Here is a 12577-nt window from a genome sequence, read left to right as displayed (position 1 = left end):
GAGGTTTGTTCTTCAGTCTCCGTGTCTCCCTGACTTCTCATTGGCTTTCCGTGTCTTAGTCCTTTTCTTTCTGAATTAGTTTTAAACAATATTTATTATGTTTAAAGGGTTTTTATATGTCCTGAACATGATGGAGAGCTTTAAATTAAAAATTAAATTAAATTTAAAATTTTAATTATATCTTGAGGTACATACCCAACAACTTTATGTTGTCATCTTTGTGATACTTGATTGACAATTCTTTTTTTTTTTTAAGTTTTTTTTTTTTTTTTTTTTTAGACTATTTTTGAGAGAGAGCCAGAGAGAGAGCAGGGGAGGGGCAGAGAGAGAAGGAGAGAGAGAATCCTAAGTAGGCTCCACACTGTCAGTGCAGAGGCCGATGCGGGGCTCCAACCCACAGACAGTGAGATCGTGATCTGAGCTGAAATCAAGAGTCAGATGCTCAACCAACTCAGCCACCCAGGTGCCCATTGTTGTCATCTTTGTGGCCCTTGGTTGACAATTCTTAATAGAAAATACCCTATCTCTGTACAACCTGGAGGGTTTAGGGAGGAGGAAAGCATGGAGCTTAACACAGTGGGCCCCAAACTGATAGCCGGAGGCATCTTCAAGGCTTAGATGATATCCAGCCTAGGTAGGTCATCAGAGCAGAACTTGTGGGGGGTTGAGAGCAGAATTCTAGTTTATTACGATAAAGTTCATTTGACTAGAAACATAAATCCTGAAACCCAGTTGTTAGAATCTTTGTGCAAATGACCAAAGCCATTGACTTGGCCAGGAGAAGTGAGATAAATGATTTTTTTTTTTTTCAGATGAAAAGAAAATTCCCTATCTCTTAAGTCAGTAGGCTTAATGAATAAAAGGTGATGCTTGGTTGAGTTTATCCTGACAGTCCAGTCTTTCATAGTACTTGAGCATTCACATTAATAAGGCATCTTACCTAAGGTCATGTCATAAATTCTGACCTTAAATAAGTTTTCCTTGATTATCAAAGAGAAAATGTTTAATAATTTTTATCATTTTAAAATGAAAGGTGAGGGGCGCCTGGGTGGCGCAGTCGGTTAAGCGTCCGACTTCAGCCAGGTCACGATCTCGCGGTCTGTGAGTTCGAGCCCCGCGTCGGGCTCTGGGCTGATGGCTCGGAGCCTGGAGCCTGTTTCCGATTCTGTGTCTCCCTCTCTCTCTGTCCCTCCCCCGTTCATGCTCTGTCTCTCTCTGTCCCAAAAATAAATAAAAAACGTTGAAAAAAAAAAATTAAAAAAAAAAATAAATAAAATGAAAGGTGAGTTTTTGGTACTTTACTATCATGATAAAGAGTTTTTTAGTATTCTTGCTGTAGTTTTCCTTCTTTCATACTTTTCCCCACAGTAACCGTACCCTAATTTAAATTTCTCTCCCTCTCTTACCTGGTTCTGTCTTATTTATGATCATTGCCCAGCCATATCTAACTGCCCAGCAGTTAGGACCTATTTTGTATCAATATTTTTTATTATCTAATGTCTATTTTATACCTTTCTAAGAATAGTAATGACTGGTCAGACTGACTCTGCATAAAAAAAAATATGTTTATTCCAACTTAGCAGTTGTCCTTAAATGCAGCATACATCAGTGACAGGAATTTTTGTAGAGTCCAGTAGAGGTGGGACAGTGAGACACCACGATCCAGTTATTTTGGCCGGGCATGAGGTAGGGATCTTTTATTTCTGTTTATCTACCTTTGAGCAGTTAGGGATATGTCCTCCCTTCTTCCATTTTTCAAAGGTCACAAGGTAAAGGGCTTAAAATCACTAGCACAGTTGCTGGAGCAAGGGAGGGAATGTTTCCTCAGTTGATTTTATAGCCTTTAACTTCCTTAACAGGTGCCTCAGAGAATGAGTGCATATCGTCAGAAAAACAGTTATCACAGATGATTAGTGCTCTTCACTAAAAATCCCCCTGTTCTGGATTTCCCTCCAGATGTGGGATGCCTTATGTAGGATGATACATGATGTTTCTTTTCTCTCCTGTTGTTAACCCTGAGTCAGTGAATCTAGGGAAAGATTACCATTGGCCCTTACTAACATGAGAGGAAGGTTTCTTCTGGTTTCCAAAAACATAACTGCGGTTTTCTTGAAACTATTCCTAACCTCTATTTGTTCTTTTTTTAAAATTTTTTCTAATGTTTATTTATTTTTGAGAAAGAGAGACAGACAGACAGAGTGTGAGCTGGGGAAAAGGCAGAGAGAGGGAGACACAGAATCCAAAGCAGGCTCTAGGCTCTGAGCTGCCAGCACAAAGCCCGAAGAGGGGCTCGAACCCGTAAGCTGCGACATCATGACCTGAGCTGAAGTCGGATGCTTAACTGACTGAGCCACCCCAAATAGGTGCCCCAGCTCAGTTTGTTCTTTAAAGTGCAATTCTTTTCAGTGTAATTTCAGGGTTTTTTTAGCCTTGTGGTTGCTTTTTGCACTTAACATTCTTGTCCCACGTTAGCACATTTAAGCATTATTGGTCTATTCTGATATTTTCACTGTACATAAGGAAGGTGTTATTTATTGGAATCTGTAGTGGACACTTCAAATGTGCATTTTCTCGTAAAGGAACAGCTACACTTTTGATTGCTGGGCTTGAGTATTCCTGCTGTCCAGTGAAATCTCTTTTCCTCTACTGTCAGGGCATCCTAAGATTCCTGTCTACTTAGCAGTTAATTGTAGCATCTTTACAATGAGAGAAGCTTGAAGAATAGTCTGTGGTAATTTTTTTTTCCTCTTAGAGTGTTAATTGTAAAGCATGGCATTATCTAAGAATGTAATAATTTTGTATTTGAAAATGGATATATAGAAATCAAAATATTTTTCAAGTTGTTTACTTAAGACATGAAAATTAAGTTCAGTCAAAATGATTTTGAATCAAATGAAAACTTTCATAACCTTTTAATTATAATCTCTAGATACTTAATGTCCTCAATATAAGGTTATTCTAATGGGAAGAACTAGCAAAATGTTCTTTGATAATCATTTCAAGGTAGACTAAAGGTATATCCAGGAAAGCTGCAAAGTTAAGGGAAAAGAAGTCCACCATTTGAACACTTTTTTAGTATTAAAACTTTCTGTAGACGATGGTTTTGTTTCCAAATGTTCTATCTTCAGCAAATAAAACAGTTGCATTAAAAGCACTGTTAACATGTTATGAGCTAGCAAACATAGTGTTCTGTTCATATTTTCAGGTGCTTCAAAATGATGTACTAGCCCATCAGTCCACAGTGGAAGCCGTTAACAAAGCAGGAAATGATCTAATTGCATCAAGTGCAGGAGAAGAAGCAAGCAACCTTCAGAACAAGCTAGAGATTCTAAATCAACGATGGCAAAATGTTTTGGAAAAAACAGAACAAAGGAAGCAGCAGCTGGATGGTGCCTTGCGCCAGGTGAATAAGAGAGTAGATTCTCAGCCTTTCATGGCCTTCCAGACCGAAATAGTATGGAATTCTTTCGTTGGTTTGCAGACCCTGTTTAATTTGTGTACCGTAGGAGAGGAGTAAAAATAAGTGGGATAAAGAACACAGCAGATGAGAAGGCAGCCCTCTGGCTCTTAGTGTAATAGTCTTATCCGCCAGAGCTCTCACCATGAAGAAAGGCAAGGCAAATCCACTTGCACCTGCCTGTTGTTTAGAACGCAGAGAGAGGCTTAGCAGGCCGGGCTCCTTCAGACATTGTTTTCTCCTTAAAAGTGACAATGTGTTTATGGCCTAGACTTAAAATTCTGTATCACTCCAGGCCAAAGGGTTCCATGGTGAGATTGAGGATTTGCAGCAGTGGCTGACGGACACGGAGCGTCATCTGTTAGCCTCCAAACCTCTGGGGGGGTTACCGGAAACAGCCAGGGAGCAGCTTAATGCCCACCTGGTAAGTATATTATTTCCTACAGCTCTAGCCTCAGAATAAGAAAGACACTGACCATTTTGTGTGGGTCCTGGTGACCAATAAATTGTGGGAGAAAGTTTAAAGGATATACAGTTTTACAGCAGAAATCTTTATGTGTAAGTGCTAGAAACACCATTTATTGATTAAATTTTTCAAGTCAGAACTTATTCTTTATTTCAGAGATGAGTGTGCCAGAAGTACCTAGAAGTCTAGGTATTTTTTAGAAGCTAATTTGCCCCATAAAATGATGAACTTGTATGGATAGTAATAAAACGTTGTGTAAATTATAAACTGTTGTACCTTCAGTGAAGAGAAAAATCCCGAAAGCCATCAGAATTGACTTAAAAATTATTGCTATAAGCATGATACTCCCGTCTAGTTTCATGGAAGGCTGGAAAATATATTCTTGTTCTGTTCAAGAGTGACTTGTTTATTTGTTTTACTTTAAGTTTATTAATTTTGAGTGAGTGAGAGAGACAGAGAGAGAAAAAGAGAGAGAGAGAGAGTGTGTGTGTTTGTGAGAGAGAGAGGGAGAGAGAGAGAGACAGAATGGGGGAGGGGCAGAGAGAGAGGGAGACAGAATCTCAAGCTGGCTTTGCACCCTCAGTGCAGAGCCTCACGGTGGGGCTCAAACTTGGAGACTTTGAGATCATGACCTGAGCCGAAAACAGGAGTCAGAGGCTTAACCGACTGAACCACCCAGGCACCCGTGTTTGTTTGTTTTAATGGTGATAGGGCTGTATCTTCAACTTCACACCTGTACGAGCTGTGAACAAGGGGTGGCTTCTGTTTAGTTCATTGTCCAGTGGGAACATTGTGCCTATGGGCTGTTCCCACCCAGATTCTGTGGCACTGTCCACTCTTAAAAGAGGAAAAAATAATGAAACTTGAGACTTTGGCTTTCTTTCACAGAAATGGAGACTGACAAATTGAATTTAGACTTTGATTTATTGGCATTACATTATAATTCAGGTTTAGAAGTTTTAAGATAAAACAGTCTGTTTCATATTTTGAAAACTAATCCTCTTTTATACTTGTGAATTTTTGTCAGAAAGTTTTTTTTAATATTCAAATGCTGACAATTAGTATCTTGAGAAATAAGAGTAGATATGCTTGGGGATTGGGCAAAAGAAATGGGCCATTATACATCCAAGCCTGTATTCTTTATCAGATGTCCAATGTTGTTGTGAGAGCTTATTGAAACCACACTTGGTTGTAAATAATTTTGAATTTGGGGATTTGGATAGGAAGTAACCATCATACAGGTGTTGTGGAGAACTGGTCTTAAGTTTTTACATGAATGTAACTCTTGTTTTGATATTAAATTCTGAATTTGTTTTCATAATTTTTTTGTATTCTCTGTAGAAGAAACACATTGCATTCCAGTTGAAAGCTTTAAAGATGTTATAAATGAGAGTAATATTCATAGTATCCCGAATTTGTCTTTTGTGATTCCAAAGTCCGAACAATCAACTTAAAATATCTTACTGTATTGAGCCTTCACTTTCTATTCGTTGTGTGCCTTCTGAGCACAGAAATAAACTATCCCAAAAATTATTATAGCCACTGTCATAGTCTGAGGTGAGACTTAGAAAGCCCATGTTACAGAGAAGGAAAACAAGGCTCAGAGAAGTTAATCACTTGCTCGGGGTCACCGAGCTGATTGGTTACTGCACAGTGAAACTTTTCTTGATAACATAAAAGTTACTTACCAACTTTACCATGCTGGACTGAATTGATAATGATAGCACCATTTCTGAGATTTCTGGCAGACGGATATGTCTACAGGCTTAGGTGTTGTTTTAATATAGTGAAATATTTGAATGTGTCACAGTTATTCTGTATGTTAGATAAAGGTGACTATATGATGAGGGGCTTGGGATTGATGACTTGGGAAAGGAACTCTTAGATTTTATTCTCTTAAAAATGATTTAACTTGGGGGGATATCTCAATGTAGGAAATCTGTGCTGCCTTTGATGTTAAAGAAGAAACATACAAAAGTCTGATGCAGAAAGGCCAGCAGATGCTTGCAAGATGCCCCAAATCTGCAGAGACAATTGACCAAGACATAAATAACTTGAAAGAAAAATGGGAATCGGTGGAAACCAAACTCAATGAAAGGAAAGTATGTGCTTTAATTAATGTAATAGAATGAATGTTTTATTTCATGAGATTTACTTAATCTCTGAGTAGAATTAGCAGTGGAACTTTTAATGACCCCATGTTTAAATTTTCTTTGTATGCATTTGGAGGTTTCATGGGGTCAATTGAAAATAGTATTCTCTTTCACACAGGAGGATAGAGTTAAAGCAGTCTGTTCCAACACAGATCATAGATCAAGTGTTTCTAGGTGTATTTTTAAATTTGTGAACCACTCGAATTCTGGATTGTTAAATAATTCTAATCACACTTACTTATGTATATAGTGGGAAGGGAAAGAGGGAGGTCAAGAGAGTGAAATGATTGTGTATATAATAAGCACTTCCATGACAAAAGTCCATGAAAAGGGATTAAAAATATCACTGTTTAATGCTGTAAGAATAATGATAGGCGAGGAATACTAGATTGTATTCCCTCACTGACAGACCATAATGTATATATATTTCACATCATTTTGACCCCCCAGATTAATCATGTGAATGTCAAGTTTTCTTTTTATATAAAGATATAAAAGACATCTGTTTAGTAATTGCATTCTGTGGTTCATTGACCTCAAATCACAATTTTAGTGTATATCAGATTATTTTTAGCTGCAGTGAGATCTTCTCACTATACTAAAAGGGGTTTGGTTTGCCATTATTTTAGTGAAGGCCCATTACACTCATAAACTGTTTAGGTAATACAGAAATACAGATTAGGTATAAAGCAAGCATGGATGGGAAGGAAATCTGCCAGAGAGTGGTTAAACTGGGGGGAAGACACTTAACTATCATCAAATACTAAATGATCTGCCTTTGCAGACTAAACTGGAAGAGGCCCTCAACTTGGCAATGGAGTTCCATAATTCCCTCCAAGACTTCATCAACTGGCTAACCCAGGCTGAACAGACCCTAAATGTAGCTTCTCGGCCAAGTCTTATCTTGGACACAGTCTTGTTTCAAATCGATGAACACAAGGTATGATGTAACTCAGATGGATAGTATTCTTATTTTAGACCTTTTTAGACCACAGACTGTTTTCATGTCAGAAGTATGAATTTGGTAGTTTAGAAACTTTATTTTGTCCTTTAAAATGGTTTCAGCTTATGACACCAGAAGCACTTATAAAACAGAACAGTTTTTCATGCGTTTCTAATTCCACCCTTCTTTTTGGGAAAGGTCTTCGCCAATGAAGTAAATTCTCACCGTGAGCAGATAATAGAGCTGGACAAAACTGGGACCCACCTGAAGTATTTCAGTCAGAAACAAGACGTTGTCCTAATTAAGAATCTACTGATCAGTGTACAAAGTCGGTGGGAAAAAGTGGTTCAGCGGTTAGTAGAAAGAGGGAGATCTTTGGATGATGCAAGGAAAAGAGCCAAGCAGGTAAACCTTTCTAAACTAGTCAATAAATCAGTTCTAGGTATTGAAATATATATGATGACATTCAAGTACTTTTATCGTAGGCTGTATTGGTTGTAACAATCATGGCACAGGGCCATGGTGTTTATATCCGAAAAGGGCCTAAGTTTCAATGATAACATCATGTTTTGCCCTAGCACCTTCTGGTCCTGGGGACTAATCTTGAAAAGACTGATTATAGCTTGGCTTCATAGACCCACTGTTACTAAGATCCAAAAAGAGGCTCAAGTTTTTTGTTACTGGGTTTATTTGTTTTTTTCCTTTGTGCTTGCAATCTCCACTCTCATAGCTGGAGTAAGTCATCAGACTTTAGTATATTGCTACCTTGTGTTTAGTCCTAAGCCAGACTTTGTCCACAAACTCTGAGGGCTGAGAGGCAGACACCGGCCCACTGGACAGCTTCCTGAAAGGGCTGATTCTGTGCCTAAGCTGCTCGGTACTCCTCACCTTTCTGAATCTTTACGCTTGTTGACAAGCTCTCATTTCTTCTCTGGTATTTTGATACAGTTCCACCCTGCTTTTATTTTTTATTTTTTTTATTTTTTTCAATATATGAAGTTTATTGTCAAATTGGTTTCCCTACAACACCCAGTGCTCATCCCAAAAGGTGCCCTCCTCAATACCCATCACCCACCCTCCCCTCCCTCTCACCCCCCATCAACCCTCAGTTTGTTCTCAGTTTTTAAGAGTCTCTCATGCTTTGGCTCTCTTCCACTCTAACCTCTTTTTTTTTTCCTTCCCCTCCCCCATGGGTTTCTGTTAAGTTTCTCAGGATCCACGTAAGAGTGAAAACATATGGTATCTGTCTTTCTCTGTATGGCTTATTTCACTTAGCATCACACTCTCCAGTTCCATCCACGTTGCTACAGAGGGCCATATTTCATTCTTTCTCATTGCCATGTAGTACTCCATTGTATATATAAACCACAATTTCTTTATCCATTCATCAGTTGATGGACATTTAGGCTCCTTCCATAATTTGGCTATTGTTGAGAGTGCGGCTATAAACATTGGGGTACAAGTGCCCCAACGCATCAGTACTCCTGTATCCCTTGGGTAAATTCCTGGCAGTGCTATTGCTGTCCACCCTGCTTTTAAATGAATTGTTTGAACCTTTTAAGGCTTCTTTTTTCCTTTTTCTTTTCATCTAGAGAATCTCACGGGTCTCACAAGGAACTCCCCTAACTCTCTTCACCTACTATTAATATGCCATTCTTAGGCTAAACACAAAAAAGAAGTAGAATTATGTGTCTCTCTACTCTGGGAGAGAGATGTGCCCACCTTGTTTGGCAACTATCTTTGAATTTTACTAGAAACTCTGTGTAACGTTGAGGCTGAATTTTATAATGAGTCTTTTTGCCCCATTCAGTTCCATGTTTCTGTAATTGGTATTGGACTCCATTCTTCTGGGGATCCAGGCTCAGTTGGGTGATGTAAAAGATGGCTGGGAGTCAAATGTTTCTGTGATTAATGCTCTCAGCATAAATTTGTTAAAAGCTTAGAAATAACAAATTGCATTGTTGTAGGATTACATGCCATATTATTTCTTTTTTTGAGTGGGATGTATGATGTGTTCAATGTTATCAGTGAGACGGTGGAATAGAATCGGTCTCTTCTTGTTTTTATGAGACAGTATTAATGATAAGCCTGACATTCTTCTCTGCACCGAGCAGTGTCCTCGGTAGTATGGGCATTTCTTGAGTTATGAACATCTAATTTATAGAAGTCTTTCTCCTTTCTCCATGTTGTCAATTTTATTTTCTCATTTGGCTTAATCTGTAAGAATTTTCTACTGCTTTTAGGTACAAAAGTATGGCATTTCTTGTATTTATGTGGCTTAAAAATAGTTTTTAAAGCAGGACCAGTCTTAGAACCTGTGCGTTTGTATCATTAAACTTACCATCTGTTATAGCCTATATTAATTGTGGTAAGACCACCAAACACTGCGACTATTTCTTTATTTCTCACTATCCTACTTTCTTAGTTTGGGGCTCAGATGTTGATCATAGTTCTCTGACTTTGGCGGTTTATATACCTCTTCTGGCCTCTTTATTTTTGTATTTAAATTGATTGGAGGTGTGGGAAGGAGGGGTCAGGAGAGCAGGTTTGTGATGAGGTGATCTCAGCGGGCGCTGCCAGCTTTGTGATCCCGTGCTCTTATTGTGCTGATTGTTAAATGTCTTCTTGTTATTTCTTTATTAGTGTGCTTTGATATAAAGCAGATTTTATTTTGATTACTTCTGTTTTTGTTATGTATCCGTTCACTTAAGTTTATTATGAGAAATAATTTATAACCAATTTCACAATTTGGGATCCAAAAATAGTACCCGCTAGTTCTCTGTGATAAACAGAAAAGAGACTGTGGCTGAAGCCAAGTATACATAGCACCAGAATATTGCAAAATCATGGAGGCCAAAGAGAATTCTATTTTGTTAGAATTCAAGTGCTGTGGGTGCTCTTACATATAAAACCAGTAAGTGAGGCCCAGGCGTTAAGTTGAGGATTTTGCTAGTAGCAGTAAAGATACTGAATGCCTTTTGTATTAAATAGGAATGTTATGGACTTCTATTGTTGTTATTCTTTTACTTTTTAAGGCAAGCTTATTAACTTTATCCTTTGTCTTTCCCTTTTTGTTCCTGTTCCTTAACATGGGAATTAAACACCTTAGAAGTAAACCTAGATCTGTCGGTGACAGCAGTGGGCAAATCAAATTCTCTTGAGAGTTTATGTTAATTGCTAAGCAGAAGGAAAGGGAGGGAAATTCTCCCTGGTGTTCCCTGTTTCTAGGCTCATTTCTATTTTTGTTAAAGTTTATATGTTTCAGTGAGTTACAACAAAGTGACCGTGGGGGCCCGACCACAGAAGCCAAGAGTTAGTAAGACATGGCGAATCCAATAAAGCTACTACTTTCTTCTTTTTTAAGGGAAATTTGAATTAAGTATTTTAAACATTTTCATTAATACTAATTCCTATTTTATTTATTTTATTTTTTTAATGTTTATTATTTTTGAGAGAGACAGAGACAGAGAGAGAGCAAGCAGGGAAGGGGCAGAGAGAGGGAGACACAGAATCTGAAGCAGACTCCAGGCTCTGAGCTGTCAGCACAGAGCCCGACTCTGGGCCCCAACTCACAAACTGCAAGATCATGACCTGAGCTGTAGTAGCCGCCCAACTGACTGAGCCACGCAGGCGCCCCTATTAATTTCTATTTTAAAAATAAAGGGAGCATACCAGGAAATTCTCTGGATTGAGATGTGTATTTCTTTTACAGTTCCATGAAGCTTGGAGTAAACTTATGGAGTGGCTAGAGGAGTCAGAGAAGTCTTTGGATTCTGAACTGGAAATTGCCAATGATCCAGACAAGATAAAAACACAGCTTGCACAGCATAAGGTGGGTCTATAATTAGGAATAGCATATATGTCATTCTGTATCTCAAGATCACCTTTTAATTCCTTACTTGGTTGTGTATTTGTTCATCATTAGAAAAAAAAAAAAAGGTGTCCTCTGTGGACCTCTGTTAAATTTAAAACCAGCTGCCCATCACATTGATCAAGTAGCAATAGTATCTTTACTCTCTGTTGACCATCCCACCATCATTCTAGGATTACTGTTAACAAAAAATATACAAAATTAAAGCTGGCGGTGTTCTACAATCTAGAACTTAAAAGATTGAGAGGGGGTCAAGTGTTGGCGTCTCAATTTTTCACTTATCTGTCTTGTCTTGTAATTTCTTTCATAGACCAAATGCTATGCAGAAGATAATTTTATAGCAAAAAGTAATATAAATTTTGCCATATAGATTCTATCAAACAGTTATGTGGGGAAAATTGGTTGCCTCTGCACAAACTGGTGTTTTGTTATGTATATGTGATATATGAAATTCTGTCCTTACCCTCAAAGACATAGAGTCAGTGGCCTCCTTATGTAGACTAGAAGATGCAGAAACATATTATTTTATATTTCCTACCTTTTATATTCCTACTACATTGCATTCAAAGAACATCCCCCCCACCCCATCTTTCTCAGCTCTTTTGAATTTGGGTCTGTCATTCTGGTTATAAAGTGATATCAGCCTTCAGGGTGAGTAAAAGGAAGAGTGGTTCCTGCAAAAACTATAAAGTTTTAAGCATCTATCTATCATCTTGACACATGACAATTTTTTGAAAGCTGGAAAAAATGGGGTGATGTAAGGTTTATCATCATCAGAAAATTCTAGCCATCATATCCATACCGATTGATAGCTTCCATGCTGGTTGTTAAGTCACCTCAGGAGGTCACGATCCTAGGATGACAGAAAGAAGCTGTTCTTTGACTAGATGAGGGCGTGTGAGTGGCTCATTCTGCTGGCACCCTCTACCTGTGAGCTGCCACCATGTTCAGTACTGAGAGCACAGTGAGGGGGACCAGCACCTTCCTTCCTTCCCCTGATGGAGAAACGAGAGCCTCCTTCTCAAAATACACTGCCTGTTTGAACTTGAACATAGATATCATGTCATGGAGTCTTAGGAAATTATATTGTGTGTTTAAGTTGGAGAATCCTAGAAATAAGAATACGTTAGGAACCCTTCTAGATCCTCTCTTTCTCCTGGTGTGACTCGTTACCAAAGTCAGCATCTGTCTGAGATAAGGGTACAAGGCACATGAAGCCAATTTTAAAATAAGTCTTTTCTTTCCTCTTTTGGCTATTTTTCTGTCTTTAAAGAGTGTTCATCTATCCTGTATTCAGCTGTAACATTTTTTTATGTATCTGCTCTTTTGAGGAAAATTTGTCAATGCCATGATTCTAAAACTAATATTCTGTTTAGAATAACAAGAAAAAATAATAATTACAGAAAGCAAACTTTAGAAATAGTGTGGTATTGTAATAGTGTTTATTGCTAAAAAAAATCCTAGATGTAGTGGCCTCCTATTATAAGACCAAGTAAATATCTTAGTCATATTAAGACACCTAAAGTGTCTGGGTTTTAAAGGCAATAAAAATGCATTAGGTAATGATAACCAAGATTATTTTAGAAAATTATACATTTGCATAGCATTTTACTCTCTAAGGTGATTCTAATGTGCTACCAGGAGTTAGAATCACTGTGTTAGTGTTTCCATAATATATTATGAGCTT

General features: G+C 38.0%; 1 protein-coding gene across 12 annotated transcripts in view; it reads left to right on the top strand.

Annotated features, from left to right (window-relative positions):
* DST (dystonin) overlaps positions 1-12577 on the top strand; it is a 496251-nt gene that overhangs the window by 453476 nt on the left and 30198 nt on the right. For all 12 annotated transcript variants that reach the window (XM_058734319.1, XM_058734316.1, XM_058734317.1 and 9 more), the window contains 6 exons: positions 3206-3403; positions 3753-3881; positions 5858-6025; positions 6861-7016; positions 7218-7424; positions 10732-10851. In XM_058734319.1, the coding sequence (XP_058590302.1) occupies positions 3206-3403; positions 3753-3881; positions 5858-6025; positions 6861-7016; positions 7218-7424; positions 10732-10851 (978 nt within the window). The remainder of the gene's footprint in view (positions 1-3205; positions 3404-3752; positions 3882-5857; positions 6026-6860; positions 7017-7217; positions 7425-10731; positions 10852-12577) is intronic.

This window comes from Neofelis nebulosa, chromosome 6, assembly GCF_028018385.1.
Source record: "Neofelis nebulosa isolate mNeoNeb1 chromosome 6, mNeoNeb1.pri, whole genome shotgun sequence".
NCBI classification, from domain to species: domain Eukaryota; kingdom Metazoa; phylum Chordata; class Mammalia; order Carnivora; family Felidae; genus Neofelis; species Neofelis nebulosa.
The sequence above is the reverse complement of the archived record's forward strand: the minus strand, read 5'-3'. Positions and strand labels throughout refer to the sequence as shown.